Raw genomic sequence first — 20,116 nt, forward strand, 5'->3', positions numbered from 1 at the left:
ACAGTGCAGTATAAAGGACTGTGTACACTACTATAACGTTAAAAGTTCAGTATAAGGATACAAGTAGTTACTTAAGTAGAATAAGGGTGCTACAGTAAGTTATGATACATTGTGATAGTTAATCCCAGCGACTGTATCTGTCTGTATCAACATACATTGACACAGGTTACAACGAGCTAGCTAGCTACTACGGTACCACAAAAAAATAACACGAATAACCCCGATAGCCACTTCTTATCTGTCATGAATATAATTTAGCTCGTAAGCTAGCTAGATAACTCAATGACCAGATGCAACACAATATTTCCATTATTTTACCTTATTATTTTAGCGGTGTAGCTAGGGCAAGCAGAGAGTCCTCCTGATTGGCGCTCAGGCAAAAGATGGAAAAGCTCTACGATGATTGGTCGAGAATTCAGGAAAAGGGCCTTAGCGATTGGCTGTGGATTCTTGGAGAAAGCTGGAAATGCCGAGCTGTGATTGGCTGTCGGTACACGCTCCCCCGCCTCCGACTGGCAGAGGGACTGTTTACCGAGAGCGAATCACTGCTCTTCATATCCATCTTTCTCCAGAATTCACAGCCAATAAAGGTTGATTCAAATAGTTTAAAAAAAAGTTTTTAGTGTGTGGTACGATGGTTTTAAAACCCCAAAAGCTGCTCGTCATATTTCAGTCTTGTTCTATTAGCTCATTGTTGTATGTATTTCATTAATAATGCCTTAAAGTTTGTTATCAACAGTTTTGGTGACTATAGTCTGGCCTCGTTTCCCGGTCAGATGAAGCATTTATTCCAAACAGGCATGAATTCCCAAACAAGTTTGTTTTGTGATATCTGCAATCCAGAATACTCATAATTACTCCACAGTGGCATCAAATTGGGAATTCAACACGGTATATCAATTACAGGATTAAAATATCATACTAGGAAATTACCAATAGAGGTCAGAGGCACTGGCTTCAACAAGTAGCACGTTGTTTCGGTATGTTACTCAGTTCAATGATTGATTGCTGCTATTTTTTAGCAGCGTGACAGATATTTCACATATGTAAAACATTGCTAAACATGGAATAAACCGCCTACATGTCTGAGAAATAGCCACACGTTATACAAACAAATTATACATTTCTATCAAAATGATCACACATCCATCATGTAGGCCCTTCATAGCCTCAGTGGATTTAATCAACATGCTAATCTGCTGACCTGTTGATAGGAATAATTCTTTTTTTTTCTTTTTTTTAAATAGCGACTTAATTACTTTTTTGGATCCGAATATCAAAATGTACAATTAAAGGGATAGGTATTTAAAAAAAAATCATTATCGATCCCTACTTCTAATATTTTATCACTGAGTCAGTCAAAAAAATGTATGTATCAATAGTGGGATATTTAATGATAATTATTTGAAGGTCTTAATGATATGAAATGAATAAATAGATCCTTAATAATCTTTATTTGCAGCCAACCAATCACATCACCCCGGAGGAAAACCAGAACGAACCATTGGCTGGGGGAGTTCAGGCATGTGTCTCCTGACGTTGCCTGATTTCTACCAATAACATCCCTGACCACACCCACCACATTCAGCTACATACACCGAGCTCATTAATATTCATTAGGGTCATACAGCTGAATCCTGATTGGATAATGGGCACACAGAGGGCAAATGAATTGTACTTTTGTAATTATTACACTGTTTTTGATTAAGAATAAATGAAGATATAGATATAGATATAGATATATATATATATAAACCAACAGAACAATTCATAAAGAATACGTTATTCTTTTATTATCTAATACATTTATAATCAGTCTCTCAAATGGTGGAAAGACAAAACTTCATCAGACAAAATGTTTCAACCAAATCCAAATGTAAACAAAATGTCTTTGGCTTATGTTTTTCTTCTACTCAACTAAGAAAATATTTAATATCTATTAACATCTTTAAGTCTCAGAAAATAGACATTATTAAGTATACTCTTTTTTTATAATGTTCAAGGTCCCTTTAATATCAATTATATGTACAAATATTAATTTAACTTCATGAGAGAATTCCACTTAAAGGAAAATTTGTTGTTTTTTGTCGAACAGATAGTGCAACAGTTACATTTTCCCTCTCACACATGGTGCTAACATTTGTTTAGTGTCATTACATTCTTTTTAAATTAGCTTTATGTGTATGTTATTTAAGGAGCAGTTTGAACATTAAACTTTATTAAACTAAGAAATTCAGTGCAGTGTTAGTGTGTGTGTGTTTGAATTTAACACCAACCTTAAAGGAAATGCTTTAAAGGAAATATTAATTTTATTCTATGCTATATTCAGCCTTTTATCTTGCATTTGTAGACATTAATTTCTCTGCCTATCCCTATTTTCCAGATTATCCTTAAAATTGAAAAAAATAATTAGCATATGTAACATTTTATGTAACCTCTTCTTCATGTACAGAAACTGTCATTTCAAAATTGTACACATCAGCAATATGCAAAACAGCTGAAATAAATCCCGCAGTCAAATTCTGTTAAATAAAGAGAGGAAGTTCCTGCTTCACCAAAATAAAAGTGATTGATTATTGATCGCTCATCAGGCTTCCAGTATTTTCATTAATTAGCTTGGTGCTCGATAACTTGCAACCCAAGTTCTCCACATCTCCTCCCGTTCCCTGATGTCATTTGGCCTGTCAGACATCAAACTTTCATGAGTATATGAGCTAACATCGCTCCCACACCATATAAGTTAATAACATGTCACACACCGTGTAACAAAATGCCATCACACAAGAAAGATAATCCTATTACTGGCTGGTCAACTGCTACATAAAGCAGCCTGTCAGGCTTGTAACGACCTTCCCTTTAGCTGCTTACTGTAAAAAAAAAAAAAAAAAAAGAATAGCTTTGGGACTAAAAATGTTCTCTAGAGCTTTCTTGACAATCCTAAATGTGTCTGGTCCGAGTCATTTCAGTATGGACCATTTGATCTGCTCCTTGGCCGACTGCAGAACCTGGGAAACATAGAGAAAGAACAAAAAAGATAGAATGTAGGATGATTTCGTAAAGAGAAAATAAGGTATAAGTGAGAAATACCCCTAAAAAGTAAACCCCATGAAATATAAAGTCTTAGTATTTGTTTACTATGTTTTTGTTTTATGATGAAAATATGTTGGGAGTCAGTGCGGTCATGTCTGTTTAAACCTTTAGGAAAATGTATAGTGGTGCAGTAACACTGTTCACCCACTAGATGTCAGACTGAGCACATGTTCAGCCAACTGTGTGGAGTTCCGGTTCCCATGTTAAAAAAGTACAACAGGGATAAAAAAAACTGTATTATACTGGTTTAACAAAAATAAATAGTATCTCGAAAAAAAGTATCTATATTTTTTAAATTATTTTCATCAAAATATTATTTGAAAAATGTTGACAGGAACTATGCACTACCAACTTATTAATTGTTGACCATATTGACAGCCTCATGTGTATTTGTCAGCCTCATGTGTATTTACGATTATGATAATTTCTCTGACACATTTGAACATTGTCTGGAGCCATCTGGCCCTTTAAATGACAGCTATGTCCACATGTGTTACATTCTTAAAGCGAATAAATCTATAACATGTCACGCAAAGTAAAAAGTAATATACACTCGCAATGGAGCAGGAGAGCTTTGTCTGATTTTTGTTTGTTTTCTTGTTACAAAACGCGTCAGTTTGGGCAATTTGGTCTTTCTATAATCAACATTAGTACCACCATTAACGAGTCCTGAAGCCTTCAACTTCAACAAAGATTTAATTCAAGCACTGAGGTTGTAGTTCCTCATTCTAACAGCAGGGGACACATGGAGCTCAGACAACATTCACTGCAGTGTGGGATCTTGGGAAATGCAGTCACATCAATCCGAGTTCTACTTCTGCTTGCACCTGTTTAGTGCCACTACCTGTATAACAGGTGTACACTGTGTTGTAGTATAATATAGTAATATCGTTTTTCTGTATATGGATAGCCTTTTATTACATTTATGTCTTTGTAGAAATTTCTTTTTAATTTTTTTGTGTCAGCCTCTGGTATTTTTTCCAGAGTGGATATTGCTGGTCTTTCTGGGGTAGCAGCGATTTGAGTGTGTGACGCAACGATGTCAAACAGTGTATTTTTTCAGAACCCAAGAAAGAACAGTGTTTGTACAAGCGGTTTTCCAGAAACACCACATGCCAACTATTCGGCCCGTTCTGAACAAAGATGTTTTCAACGTACGCTGCTCTTTTTAAAGCTTTTATATGATGATTTGTGTGACATGTTCATGTAGATATGGAAGAAATGCAATTCTAAATCAATTTCCCTGACATTAAATGGTCCATACTGGTAGTTCCAGTACGGACCATATAATGTTATGGTATAATAAGCAGTGTTGTGCAGTGCAGTGCTGTTAGTAGAGACTTACGTTAGTGGTCAGCGCCAGTTTCTCTGTTATGTGCTGTCAGGGTTAAAGAAAGAAAGAAAGAAAAGCTTATAGCATGCTATTAGAATAAAAGTGGCAGCAGGGTTCTCTGATCAGCTATGCAGTTTGACAGCAGTCCAGTTTTTAAAGAGCTACAGTGCTTTAGAGGATGTTGATCCATGTAAATATCCACCAACCCACTCATTCATTCATTCACAGTTGTGCTGTCCGGTGCTTTGGAGCGGAAGCCAAGCTAGCTGCTACTTTACAGTGACGTGTGGTGAGCTAAAGCGTTAGCATGCAGACTGGTGAATTTGCCACCATCATTCTGTCAGAGAACAGTCAGCTTCCTGCCATGATCACAGTTGTACTATTAGCCAATGGTAATCAGGGAGAAGCAGCTGGAAGATTCACATGTTAATAACAGTATAGAGACGAGGTTAACATGCACTGTATGCAGCCAGAGTTGTGGGTCCGTATAAGTAATCTCTGAGGGTGGTTTCACACCTGTGGTTTGGTTCATTTGGTGCGGTCTTGGTTCAGTTGTTTGGTCTGCACCAGGGCTTTGATCAACATCTTTTCAACCAGCCCAAATACAACCCTACTAACCGGGGAAATCGGGAACGGAGTTTGTTTTTGGCCGGACCAAACAGATGAGGTGTGAAAGCACCCTGAGTATATGTTCCTGTTAAATGTGAAGTTTGTTATTTGAGCCATTTCTGCTTTGGTTTCTGAACTCACAACCATGACAAAATGAAACACATTCCTCAGATCGCAGATGGCTACTGCCAGAGGGATGTTAGCTTAGCTTCACACAAAGACTGGAAAAAAGAGGCAAAATGCGAGACTGGCTCTATCCAAAGGTAAATCAAAAGGACCAGACCCTAGAAACTTCAAGTCACGTTTCGTGCACATCATGTCACTTTAGGCGGCAAACTCCGGTTCTGCAGAGTGAAAATCTCTCTTGATTTATTCCCTCAGTAAACATTGTAAACATGAGTTTATGGTCTCAATCTCTAGTTTCAAGTCTTCTTCAATACAGCATGACGTTAATTTAGTAAATAACGAACTTGAGGCTTTAAGTCCAAAAACCAATAGGTGACGTCACCATGACTACCTCCCCTTCTATTATACAGTCTATGGTTTAAACAAAAGGTACTGAAGAGTAAGTTTTAGAAGTACAAAGCTAGCTCCACCTGTTTCCAGTGTTAGTTCTAAGCTATGCTAACTGCTGGCTGCCGGTTGTAGCTTCATATATTTACGCTACAAACATTAAGGTGGTATCAATCTTCTTATACAACTCTTGGAGAATACACATTTTTTCTAAAATGTTTAACTATAAAATTAAAAAAGACGATTAACACATTTCCACTTCTGGCATAGACGAGCAGTTAAAAGACAAAATATTGCAGCAAACCTTGCAGCTGGGAATCAAACGAAATTGCATGAAGAAATGCTGTCTACAAAATGGCCGTCTCTGTACGTGTGTGTGTCTGCATGAGAGTATGGGTGCACTTACTATATGTTTGTATGTGATATGCATGTGTGTAAACGGGCATTGTCATGTACATGTGTGTGTGTGTGTGTGTTTGTGTATGTGTGTGTTACCTGGGCAACGCTTTGTTCGGACAATGGGTTTTCATCCGCCTGTAAAACAGAATGAATCAATGTGTTTATGAGTAAAAAACGCAAAAGTCATGCAAACTAACACACACACACACACACACACACACACACACACACACACACACACACACACACACACACACACACACACACACACACACACACACACACACACACACACACACACACACACACACACACACACACACCAAAAGCAGAGCAATGCAAACACCATTGGATCAGTAGTAAGTGATATTCAAAACTCAGCCGATCACGTATTAGAATGAATAGCCTTGCCAGTGGCTCTAGGGCCGGCAGTGTTGGTCTGTCCTCCCGGTGCATCCAGCTGCAGAGCTCCAGGCTTGGGACCAATGGTGGAAAATCACTTGTGTTACATTGTGCTTATTGTTAATATATAAAGTAGCCCACTGAGCGTATATTTTTATCATTGTATCAGGTCAATGCCACACAACCTCCGCCAATAACACCAAAGTAAACATGAAACCTAAATATTTAAATACAACTGTAACTTATTAAGTTATGTAACGTAACGTTAAGCAGTAAAAAATTGTACCCTGCTTATGAGTATGCCAATGTTAGCTAGTTGTGCTAGCATAGATAACTTTGGAAGTTGCACCTGTAACTTCTAAAGTTAGGTAACGTAACGTTGATCAGCAAATACCTTGAACAAACCTTATGAGTATGCTAACATGAGCTAGCTGTGCTAACATACATAACTTTAAGAAGCAATTAACTTGTACTTACCTTGTGAGTATGCTGACGTTATCTAGCTGTGCTAACGTTGTTAACAAACTAACCTAATTATTTTAGTTAACGTTAGTTTGCTAACAGCATTAGCATATCTAGAATATTAGAAAACTTACTTAAGTTATTTGCTGCTTAACGTATGTTAGCTGACTGTATAATTTACAGTTATATTGAAATATTAAGGTTGTATTGTTTGTCTTGATGTTATTGGTGGAGGTTGTGTGGTTTATTCAAAGTAATGAACGGATGCCATCGTTTCCTGGTGTACACAATTTCACTTCCTTCTCCAAGCTCTAGCAAAGGAAGGGTCCTACGGAGGACAGGGCCCGAGCCGGGAGCTCTGCAGCTGGACCCTTCTCGTCAGTTCACCACTTTGGGCCAAATCAAAACACCTGGACAAGTATCGGATGGATTGCCATGACATTTTGCAAAGACAATTGTGGTCCCCTGAGGATACGGTGAAATTAATTTTGTGATCCCCTGACTTTTCCTCTAGCGCCACCAGCAGTTCAAAGCTTTAAAATATAGAAAATATGTAAGCGTTTCTTCTGTAAGCCTCTCTGTTAGTCAGCATGCTCTATCACCATGCATTAACCTAATCTGTCTCGCCCATCTTCACCGTCTCTATCACACTCATTCATTCATTCTCTCTCTCTCTCTCTCTACCTCACAATCTGTCTCTTCATCTCTCTCTCTCACCCCTTCTGTCTGTCTGCCTACAGCAGCTGGCTCTTGTCTGTTTGTCCCTCTACGGTACCGGTGATGTAATCAAACAGGACGAAGCCATAGGCTGGCTCCGACATTAGCTGACACCAATCGGAAGAAGAGAGACAAGGAGAAGGAGAGAGAGAGAAAGGTAAAGCGGGTAAGAGTGGGTAAAGAAGCCGACGAGGAAAGCTGTGGGAGGCTACTGTATGAGTCGCTCTGAACCGGCCAAACAGCTGCTTTAGAACGTAACATTGTTTTCCATTTGACTTTCCATTGATTCAAATCAATGAACAAATTGTTGTGATTGGTCATTGGGAATGACGGACGTCATCTTACCCTGTAGTTGACCTTCTGTAGGACCTGCTGAGGGTCACTCTCCAGAATAACCCTGGCAACAGGATAAAATATTTTTTTAAATAAAGTCTGAGTACAGCAAAAGAAGGTCAGGGAGTATTCTGGTATTATTTTCTGACTGACTAAACATTTATTTTAAAAGATGAATCACAGATTAATCAACGCTAAGAATAAAAAAACTAGTTCATATTTCAACTAGTCTAAATGTGCTGTAAATGTATTTAAAGTTAAATAAGTTGAACTTATAGATGGAAAAATGAGCACATATTGCTCTGTAACTCTAATCAGCTGTAGACATTATTTATCTCTTACCCTCCATCGATGATTTCGTCCACAATCAGGAACGCTCCTTCCATGTTGTCCAGTAAACATCTCCGCTCCACATTTTTCCTTCAAAAAAACAAAACAATCTCGTCCATAATACTCTGAAGCTCCCAAAAAGGGCAATTTAAAATGGTCTTTACGTGTAATAAAAGGAACAGGTTGAAATTTTAGGAAATACGGTTATTCAAGTTAAGTTACCACCTCCTGCATGTTCACAATAAATGCATTGTAATGAGAAGGCAGTGGGCACCATCAGTGTTGACAATTGAGCAAAATTTTACTGATGGTTTGTGTCATAAAGTTTTTTATGAATTTTTCAAGTAAAGAAGTGACCTTTTGTTACTACCTGATGTTAGCTTACACATATCTTAATCAGTCCCCCACAGACTGGTTATACCGGCAGGCTGGCTGTTTTCCCCCTGCTCCCAGTCTTTAATGCTAAGCTAGGCTAATAGCCTTCTGGCTCCGCCTCCATACCTAACACAAAGACATGAGAGTGCTACCAATCTTCTCATCTCACTCTTTGAAAGAGTATTTCCCAAAATGTCCACTGTTCCATTAATATCACAGCCCATCCATGATGTCCACCATTGGCTTACATTCTAATTGAAATGTTATCTTATAGAACATGAAAATATTCATTTCCTAATAATTTGAGAACACTATGTGATAACAGTTGGTCCAATATTATGAACAGACCTGCATGGAGAATATTTACTATTCAACAGCCTCACTGGTTTTAAACTGCAACACTCTGATCGAGACATTTACATTTTGAATGGCACATTTTATACTAGCCTAATCTTTCATACTGTATAATAATATAATCTCTCAATGTCTCCGTCGTTGACACTCTGCATTACTGCTGCATCGGTTCCCATAGCAACCGCATCCGCCGCCGTTCTTGCGGCTGATAATGTTTCAGTCAACAATGAGGGATCTTGTACACACACACACACACACACACACACACACACACACACACACACACACACACACACACACACACACACACACACACACACACACACACACACACACACACACACACACACACACACACACACACCTTTGCAAACTAATCTCGGTGCTTTCTGGAGTGTTAAATAAATATCTAAAAATAAAGACTAGGTGTCATCGGTCAGTCACTCAGCTTTCATTTTCATTTTTCAAATTAAATCACCAGTCTCTTTCAGATTAAAATACACACTGCTGCATTTTAAATTCAACAAGGAGACTCATTGTCCCCCTGAGAGTCTCTGGTGGAGGGATGGCAGTGTTTGTGTGAATTACCATTAGCACTGATGATGCTGAGGCTACATGACGAGAATGCTCTTGTGCAAGGAAAAAAGTACGTGAAAAATGTCATCGTCACTACAGCAAACATAATTGTGGCTGTCCGACTTTAGAGAGCATTTAGAAACATTCTGGAGAGCAAGTTATTGAATATCTTGCGATTGTTTTTTTAATTCGCTTTTACTAATGTACCTTTTTTTTTACAAATCAATGAGAGTACATACCTGAGGATCTGACTGAGGGACTCAAACAGGCAGCTCAGTACTGACACCAGCATCAGCTAGATAGAGAAAAAGAAAAACGGCACTTTATTTTGAAGGTGCATTAATTAGTTTTGGGTTTTTTTTATTGTCAGTTGGGGGAAAAATTGAAGAACAAGCTAAAAATGGCAAACGTTTTATGTGGCATGTTACTTGCATACACAGGACAACATTAGTTTGGAGTGTGCATCAAATATTTTTTTTTTTGCCATTGGACACTGACATATTATATTTTTGGGTGGCTAACATACTAGCACACTCGTTTTAGCTACGTTTTTTGTCTAAGGTTGGAACTTAATTAATTTATTAAAATATGTTCATATATCGAGAGCTAGGGTTGGTAATCTTGAGAATCTATACTACTAGCAAGACTATGTAGATTTTTTTTTTTTAAATCATCCAACTTAAAAACACAGCCCAGTACATTCTCTAATGAAAGAAGGTAGCCGCACCAGCTCCAAAGTCGGCAGCCCGCCAGCGTCGCCAGATGTATGATAATTATTGTAATTTGTTATAGTAGGTTATAACAAAAATGCTCACACTGATGGAGTTATGGACACATACCCCCTTCCACGCATCATAGCTACGTCAGCTTGCTTTAAAATAAAAACATGCAGGTAGATTAGTTGATATGTCAAAAAGTTGTTTTGTCAAAATCACAATTTTACCCCCATTAGTTCCTGTGGTTATGACTCGAGTGTGACCATTTTCCTGTGTGATCATAAACTCATGCATAATTGGTCAAATGGATAGTGCTCCCATTCCACCTTAATAAATGTTAGCAATTACACCTACAATGACATGTCAAAATCACTGGTGTTAAAGGGGCAGATGCTTGGCACACACAGCTGATTTCATGAATTTGGTTCATTTTAAAAGGCGTTTTATTCTGTAAAAACACATACAAACTAACGGATACGTCTGGTGATGAACTTTTTTTAAATTTTTATTATTGCCCCAAAACTCTTTATTTTGACTCAGTCCCACATACTCCATCCGTCTGCCCCAAATGTGTATTAATCCACGGCTAAGTAATTTTCATTTTTTTTATGAGGAAATGATTGGGCCTTTATTAAAAAATGCCCCCTACCTCGTTCTCCTGAGCACTCCCCACCACATAGAAGAAGAGATCTATACTGCTCTTATAGACCACAGTCATCCCCTCCACGAAAGCTATCTCATCTGCAGAGAGAGGAGGGAGAGAGGGATGGGTTCAGGATAAATATAATTTTTCACTTTTCAAGACAGAATCCAAAAGTACATTTAATAGAACAGAAGAAGAGAAGGGAAAAAAATAGGGAAAGCAAATGAGCAGAAAAGAGAAAAGGATCAAGCGAGAGGTGGAAACGTGATAAATGACACAAGAAGGACGGAATGAGGAAGGAGAAAGGGAGGATGAAAGGATATGACAAAGAGAGGGGGCTGAGAAGGGAAAGTTGGGGATGAAGAACAATAGGAGGGAGGTGAAGGAAGGAAACAATATGATAGGAGAGAAGGAAAGAGATATAAACTTGAGAGGGAGGAAGGAACGGAAGGGACAAGAAGAAAAAGGGAAAGTGAATAGATGTTGCGGAATGAGGATGGGTAAGAGAAACAGAGGGAGTGAAGGGATGCTTTAAAGAAGGGAAGAGCAGGACAAAAGGGAGGATAAGGTGGGAGGGAAGGAGAGGGGATATAGCATGACATGGGAGAAGAAAGAGGAGAAAGAAGAGGAGAAAAGGAGGAATGAGGAGGAGTTTAGAACAAAAGGAGGAATATACTGGGTGGGTGATAAGGAGGCCTGGGGCAGAGACTCAGGTATCAGCTGTGTGAAACTAAGAATGAATGAAACTTATGCTGCAGTCCAGAGAAGTGTTTGTTATGTTTCCCGGAACCAATAAATAAATGTGATTCTGCTTTAAAAGTTACATAAAATCCAAAATTCTAAATTTCCGAGGTTCACAGAAACAAAGATGGTCTGGCACTCTGGAGAACAGGCTGCCATTAAAAAAACGCTTTAGGCTGGTAGTATGTACAAGTGTATGTGTAACAGTTGACATTGGAGATGTGTGTGAGTGTTCAGTACAATACACAGGGAGGGCCACATGCAGCAGACACAAGGACAGAGACAGAGAGGAACCTACTGTCTGCTTTGTGCGTCTTGTTGAAGATGTTCCTCTCAAAGTTCTTCTGTTCCTTCATGGAGGGGTAAAGCTCGGGGTCGTAGTACTGAAACAGACACACGGTCATCAAACAGTGGATAAATGTTGGTAATGGGGCTGCTGGGTTTCATTCAATTCTGGGCTAACCATTGGAATAGCTGATGGTAGTGTAAGGAGGGGTTGATGGGTATCATGTCATGTAGTGATGGACCATACCAGAGTGTTTAGATGTTTCAGTTTTGTAATAATTTGTCATAATTTTTCCGCAATAGCTATTCAATGTATTTACACGCAAAAACGAGCAAACACACCCTGAGAGCTTACTTAGACTAAGCTAAAAGTTAAAAGTCAAAAATAAAATAGAAATTAATTGAAAATTTAAATCTATTTTTTACCTTGATTTACACTCCCTATTGTTCATGGTAACTGGCGGAGTCCGCCGTTCTCACGTTGGATTCAATGAGGCATGAGGGATTCAATGGAAACGCTGCAGCAGTGTTAATGTGTGTTATATATTCGTATTGATATCATCCTCAATGTTTACTGTTACCTCTCTTATAACCCTATCAGACCGGGACATGAGAGTGGCATCAATATTCTCTAATAACTCTTGGTAAGAAAACAAATTGAAACCGAACTATTCCTTTAAGAGGAATTATAAACCCCACTTTCATCTGGGTTTGACTATTTCTAACCCCTATGGGGCTTCAAATTGTCTTGCTGTTGAATCCTCGTAATAAAACACAAGTCAGAACACTTTTATTTTCACAAAGAATGAAATGAAACACAAGCGTGTGCTTTGTACGCTGTGTTTTGATGGTCAGCAGTAAAGTAAGATAGGTTAATGTGCATGTCCTTTAACCTCACCTTTGACAGAAGTCTGTTGCCATCATTGTCAAGAATGAAAACAGCTTTCACTGTGTAGAGGGAGGGTTCCTGCAACAATAAACAGAGAGAACATCTTCAATACTTCAGTTTTGCCAAGTCATCTCAGGAGAACATTTAGGAGCTGGAGAGGTCTACTCCATAATGCCACCGCTACAGTAAAAAGCCATTCCTCTCCCATCTGACCAGTGTGTTGTATCAAGCAACACCCTGAACACACAAGAGCCGCCCAGTTCGACCAGTTCCTACAATCGTCTGTTCAAACTGAAGACTTTTGTGCTTTCGTTTTGTTTTGTCATCCAGTTTTCTTTTCCTGATGTGGAAATGACCAGAGACATTATCCATTGTCCTGCTTACTCATCCATCTGTCCGTCCATCCATCTGTGCGAAGAGTTTTCAGACCCGGGACCAAGTTCTGTTATGCACTGACTAGCAAGGATTCACAGTCAGAGTGTATCACAGAACTTAGACCAGAAACTTACAACATCCACTGTCCAATTTTTCCCCAGCTTGCATTACCATGGTTACGGGAGGTTGAAGACTATGATAAGGACGAAGATGTGTTTGTATCAACTACCTTTTGTTTCAGGATATAAACTGGTCTGATAATGAATGAACTGTGTTTACGTCGGTATAAAATCTCTTTTTGCGATTGAGAAATAATGTTTTTTTGATCTTCATTCATAGTGAAAAGTATAACCTCTGTTTCATAAAAAAAAAAATTCTTGATGCTTGCACGTTTTGTTCAGCTAAATAATCTTCACAAATGAACACCCATATAAAAAGAACAGTAGTAGACCAGACAATTTCCCATCAAATCAACATAGCAGGATGGCCAGAGCGGCGGCCATTTTTATCTGTACCGTGCCATTGCGACCGTTCTAGCGGGCAAACTCGACTAGATAGTTTTAAACTGGTCTTTTATAGCATGGGGTTGTACCATTAAACCTAAAGATGTCATAACTAGTAAAAAACTCACTTTTATGTGAGTTGCTAAGAATCATGTAGCAGCAAACTAGCAACATGGATGTGAACAATTCATAATATAAAAAACGCTAAAAAAAAACAGCTTTGCAAACGTTTTTCAGTATGAGGAATGAAATGCACTCCAGAGGTTTGTCGGGCCTCAAGGATTCAAACGATGACAAACTGAATATTATGATAACATCTTTATCTATACAAGTAAAGGTACCGTGTAGCTTTAAGGTAGGCTTGTGCCGATGGGCGATTGCATCGTATGCCGATGACTGATGATTGTTATCTTCCTACAAAGATATTAAGGCAATTTCAATTTACTTACTATCATTATAAAAAAGAATCCATCTAGGCCCTATTTTGCATTTAGACCTGCTAATCAGCACGAGTGACGAATACATTTCAAATCCTTGGATCTGACACCCCGCACGTCCATACGCATGCTCTCCAAAGCTTTGCTCTGCGTCCAATAAGAGTAGTTAAAGTTAAAGAGAATTGGATTCTGAAATTTAGGACGAGGATTATAAGGTTGAACAAAACATGATTGTTCTAAAGGTTTAAATAAAATAATAATAAATGTTTATTAACATAACTTGCACTGTATTGCTTGCAGAAAGCCTAAAGGTTTGATTATTTGAAAGCTCCATCATTAATAAAAACACAAATTCAAGATATTCATTTTTTTCTTTGACACTAACACTAACTCCTGCCATACTGGCATTTCACCAGTGTGCTGTGACATAACTACCCCCAATCCACCACCTACTCCCACCGCCCTCTGGCTCCCTGAGGTCATATTCCATATAGCCTGTTTTATTAAACATTTAGGTCTAATTCTGACTAATTAGCATGGTGCAATGCATATAATTTAGTTAACGCAGTCTGTACTCTATAACTTGACTCGGTCTGACGTTCCAAAGCGCTGGTGCAACCAGCTGCTGATCCCGGGTCCTGCCCTGTCCTCAGGGGAGCAGCTCTTTACATAGGAAGATGAACACACCCAACCACTAAAATGACTTACTCTGGATCAACAGCTCGATGGCTAACATAGCAATGCAACGGCATATTGTAAATGCCACATAGTTGGGAACAGCCGTTAAAAATAGAGGGGATTGTCTATTGTGGTATGATTGGTATTTTTGGAGGTACGAGTCCTCTGCAAAGTGAAATGGTCTGAGTTAAGAGGGGTAATTGTAAAAGGATAGAAGCTTATTAGACAAACTGCAAGTCACTCTGGATCAGCATGGCAAGCTAAATGCCTTAAAATGTCAAAAAAAACAGGCTGTTTGGTTCAAACATAATGATTTTCTCTGGAGTGTATGTTTATAAGTGGGTCACGGATTCAGACAAAACCAGAAGACCAATTAAGACGTCTGGAGACGGTTGGAAAAAAACAAAACATCAAAGCTTCTGGCAATTTGGACTTGGCAGTTGTCTAAACTGGAAATTTGACTTACTTTTTGATGTTGACCACGTTATGGACAAGACATACAAGCAGGACATTTGTAAGTATTTAGCTGATACTGTGATCCAGAATAAGTGACAGTAGCTGCGACCTGTTTCATGTTGGTTTCTCTAAGAATAGTCTCCATAAAAGCATATTACATAATAAAAAATACATTTTTTGCTTCCATCTGTTTTCTAAAAAAGGAAGATGCATTATTCTTCCAAAGTGAATGGAGAGGGAGAGAGAAATGTCTTGGAAGAAGACATTTATTTGCTTTCTTTCCAAGTGTTTGATTAGAAGATTACCACTCTTCCAATCTCAGACTATTTAGCCCTGGGGACAACGACCAATAATTATCGGGTTCTGCTGTAGCCAGCGGCTATCCTGGCCATGACTTCCTCCTCCATGCACTTCTCTGCTCTGTTTGAAATGTGTAAATAACATATTTTCGTTCCTAAAGTTCAATTGATTTTTGATATTTTTTTTGCATGATGATTATCTTTTTATTACTTATCATCGCTGATTTCATCATTCATCAGAAAGCAGCAGAATTTTAAAAGTCTGAGAAAAATAACCCCCTGTCATCTCGTCTAGGACTTATGCTGCATTCCAGAAAACTCAGAACTCGAAAAATATTGATCTCCTACTAGAAAAAAATCACAATGGAACGCCACTCAGGTGGAGGTCCTACTTGTAAGGTCGGGGCAAATCCATCTACCCCAACCTCCCGAACCAGAAGTTGTCTGACGTCACACAGCAATGGAATCGTACACTGTAAAGTGGTAAATCATCAGCTAAAAGGCAACGCAAAGTATATTTGTCTTTTTTAATTAAAATAATACATACCATTGTAAAAAAAACCTGTTCTCCATGTACATTTAAATAAAATGTTTTTATATGCAAGGAGGCTGCACTGCTGAGAGCTAAATTCTGTGTACACTTGCCGAAGAGACATCAGTTTGTCACGGGCGGCCATGTTTTACCGTTGGCACCTGGAACAATTGGACTTCGGAAGGCGGAAATTTCAACTCCCGACCTCCAACTATGACCTGAACGCAGCATTAGAAACCCCAAACAGAAAGCCTACATTTAAAACTCTGGGTGTTTTGACCAACATTTTTCTTTTTTAATCCGTCTCTTGAGAGTCTCTAAACTTTCTGAACGTGCAAAGCTAAATTGCTGAAGTTTTCTTTTAATACCATTTTGAATGCATGTCTTTTGCTCATAATGGAATATTTGTTGAAATGCTATAAAAACAGAGGAAGAATCTGAAAAAGGGTATTGAGTTTTATAGCTCATGATGTTATTTTTTCCTGCAAAAGTTAAAAAGCATCAGTAGTAAATGTCTAATTATGCAGATGAAGTCTTATATCATTTTAACTTTAACTGCTGTATATCAATGGTGGAAAAAAGTATTCAGATCATTTACTTAAGCAAATAGCAATACCATAATGTGAAAAATACTCTGTTGCATGTGAAAGTCCTGCATGTTAATGATTTAGTGGTAGAAAAAAAATTGCTAAAGTACTTGTTAGTGTTCAGAAAACTGGCCCAATAGAGCGTAAAATGTTTCATATCACATTGTTTGATTATTGTTAGTAAATTGTCTAATCGAATTTTACTGCTTAAACTACATTTATGTACTGTTAATTAGTTGAATCTTTACCATGATGATATGTAAAATATACATTTGTAAATAGTAACTATAGTTGTCAGTAGAGAAGTAGGAGTATTATCTTGGTTGTACTCAGTTAAAGTACTGTACTTAAGTAACATGTCAAATTTAAATACACAAGCACAATGGGAGGTAATATTTTTACAGTACTTGATTAAATGTACCGAGTTACTTCCCAGCACTGAAAGATGTGGAAGACAGACAGGAAGATATAGAGACAGAGAATTGTGAGAAAAGAAGAGTGAGAGAGAGAGGCTGAATAAAATAGTGCGCAAGGCGAAAGAGAGAGCGAGAGAGAGAGAGAGAGAGAGAGAGAGAGAGCGAACGGTGGACGTGGCACCTACTCTGCTCTACACGTCAACCGATCTGTGCACATAGCGCTCCACACAAGCGGACATTTAAAAACGCACACACACGCACACACACACACACACACACACACACACACACACACACACACACACACACACACAGTCACACACACTCACACTCACACAAACTGCCACGCGTGCGATCCAGACTCTCGGCCGCAGTGAACTGTCGTCTTCGGGCTCATAGTTGTGCCCTGTTGCGCTCCGCTCCGCCGCTCGGTAAGTGGATAACAGCTGACGGGCTCAGCCAGCTCTACCGTAACGGAGTGAAGTTAACACCCCTAGAAGTTGTCAAGACTGAACACACCAGCACAGACAATCCCCCCCTGTACAAGACTATTTATACACGCATAGAAGAAGAAGAAAAAATACAACTGTGGCTTTTTAAACGCGCTGTCTGCACGTGAAGACACCGCTGTGGTAGGATCGGGCCCGTGCGCGTCCGCGGTACGCATTCAAGACAATCGGGATATATCGCACTCGCGTTCGTGTATTTTAAAGAATGAATCGAACCCGGTGCCCCGATTTATGAACGATCTGTGCAGCCTCTCCTCTCCCCCCCCCCACACACACACACACACACACACACACACACACACACACACACACTCCTCCTCCCCCCTCTCCAGTATCTCCCACCTCCGAAACTGCCATAATGCAACAAATGGGCTCCGTGCGTTAATAAAATCAGTACAGTAAAACAGTAGGAAAAAAATACACCAATGTTCCAGGTGAAACGGCGGAGAGGCTCACCACAGACGCGTAGTCCATCGCCGCCGCCGTGCTCGCTTGCTCGCTCGGTGTGTTGACGTGGACAGCTCTGAGCTGTCACACCGAGATCAACGCTTTTTTTTTTTTTTTTTTTTTTTGCTGTTTTTTTTTTTTTTTTTTTACGGAGCCGCCCGGGCGCGATCCCGGCACCCGCAGCAGCCAACCGGATAAAACCACAGGAGCACGAGTCAACAGCAGAGCGCGCGCTCCCGATAGCCTTTTCCTCCCTCCTCCTCCTCCTCCTCCTCCTCCTCACTCTCTTCATGGCCTTTCACAATAAAAGTCTGTGTGCTTCCTTTCAGAGGCTGCTGTAGCTACTGCTCACTGAGTGTCCATCAATGTTAGATTAAAGCATTAGGCTGTGTAAAAGATTTATATTCTGAATTTGTTGAAAGAAAATCAATGCCTTGGTAGCCAAACCTGATATAGCTAATTATTATCCTAATGACAAAAACATATCAGAAAGACACACTACATTGACTTCATTTAGATGAACTTGGGCACTGTGTATTTTTTTAATTCAATCCCACATAACCCCCCATAACTGCTAACAGGTGTGTATTCATCCGCTTCGGAAAATTGTCCCCAACAAATGCGCTCTTTCGTCCTGTTTGAGCGAGGTTGTGTAAGAAACTACAGTGTTTGGTGTTTTTTAAAGAATCTTTATATATATATATATTTAATTTATATTTCATAAGAATTTGTTAGAGATTGTCTCAGGAGCCGATGGCTTTTGGTCAGAGAGCCACAGACATAGGTATAGGGAGGTGAGAAGTATTGAGAGACCGACTAACACATTGTTGGTGTTGGTCATGTCATGGAATTTGTTGACAGCAAGAAGAATATTGAATAGCATAAGCCTTATAGTTTAAATAAAAGACATGGCTAGTGGGGAGTAAAGACTCTCTGGGGTATGGCATGTGCAGGTTTTGGGTCTCATCAGCATGTGCATGAATTGTACACAATGATCATTCATTGTAGGGTACAGATGACTCATTCCCAACTCAAAATGCTTATAACAGCATGATTTTGTCTCCTCCATTTGAAATAAAAAAAACACATTCATTAGAAAGAGGGAATGCTGAGTAGAAGTAATGGTACTCAGCTCCCCCGGCCCTGCCCTGCACGGTTTGGGTCAGGTCTCCGCTAATGTTATGGTAAGAAGTCCCAATGATTAAAGGTCGGGGACGCAGACTCTGGAGCAGCAACCAGCACTCGTACAACCCTTTGGGGTTCAATGTACCTCCTGCACACAACAGAATGGCTTTTGAGCTAACAAGAGGGGCATTTTTTTCGTGGGGGTCAATCAGGATCAGTGGGATAGGTGAGCCTTTCTGACTAGGTGTGCTGCACACCCCTGTGGTCTCAGAGTAGGTGTCCACCACCCTCTGTAGCTTTGTCTCACTCCTCTACTCCACCCAAACCAAAAGATCAGAACCAAAGTTAAAGTTGATTCAATAAAGGGTTTATAAAATAGAGGTTAAAGAGTTTGGCTTCCTCGATACCTTTGGTCCCTTGGATTAATAAAGGGCACATTTAGGGGGGGTAGTAATTCCACACTCATGAAGTTGGAGGGGGGGGGGGGGGGGCATGCAGGAAATGTCAAATTAGAATGGTTGACGACAAAGCAGTGTAGGCTGTGATATCCAGAGTTTTACATCACTTTCATACCAGTAGTTTGGTTCATATGGCCCTGACAAAGAGGAAGAAAGATACAGATACATTGTTTCTTACACTGGTTCTTTTAAGTTGTGGTCCAGTTCATGCTCACGCTGAACGCACTAACCACTGACAGGTCACCATCTTACTGGAGATGGTTACCAAATGATAAACGTTGCTTAGACACATCATGTATAAGAATGCTTACTCCTTGACAGTAGATAGATTTGCTCTCCATCCTTCAGGAAAACAATAAAACAAGGTGTTTTATTCTTATCAACTTATATTTCAGACTAAAAGATTTAGCTAAAATCATTATCAAATTTGTTTAAAAACATTTGTCTCCTTTTCTGGGTTTTTAAACAATCCGAACACCTCATAAGCTCATTACAATCTTTACAGATATGATCACTGAAAAATCTGC

General features: G+C 39.2%; 1 protein-coding gene across 1 annotated transcript; it reads right to left on the bottom strand.

Annotated features, from left to right (window-relative positions):
• Positions 1-1,390: 1,390 nt before the first annotated feature.
• On the bottom strand, positions 1,391-18,116 carry copz2 (COPI coat complex subunit zeta 2). Its single transcript, XM_054607485.1, has 9 exons — positions 18,016-18,116; positions 12,777-12,845; positions 11,892-11,976; positions 10,859-10,950; positions 9,733-9,788; positions 8,201-8,278; positions 7,871-7,922; positions 6,041-6,079; positions 1,391-3,005 (listed from the first exon to the last, which is right to left on the bottom strand). Exons 1-9 carry the CDS (start codon positions 18,031-18,033, stop codon positions 2,958-2,960), a joined length of 537 nt encoding a protein of 178 aa, XP_054463460.1. The 5' UTR covers positions 18,034-18,116; the 3' UTR covers positions 1,391-2,957.
• Positions 18,117-20,116: the final 2,000 nt, after the last annotated feature.

Source organism: Anoplopoma fimbria, chromosome 11 (genome assembly GCF_027596085.1).
Source record: "Anoplopoma fimbria isolate UVic2021 breed Golden Eagle Sablefish chromosome 11, Afim_UVic_2022, whole genome shotgun sequence".
NCBI classification, from domain to species: domain Eukaryota; kingdom Metazoa; phylum Chordata; class Actinopteri; order Perciformes; family Anoplopomatidae; genus Anoplopoma; species Anoplopoma fimbria.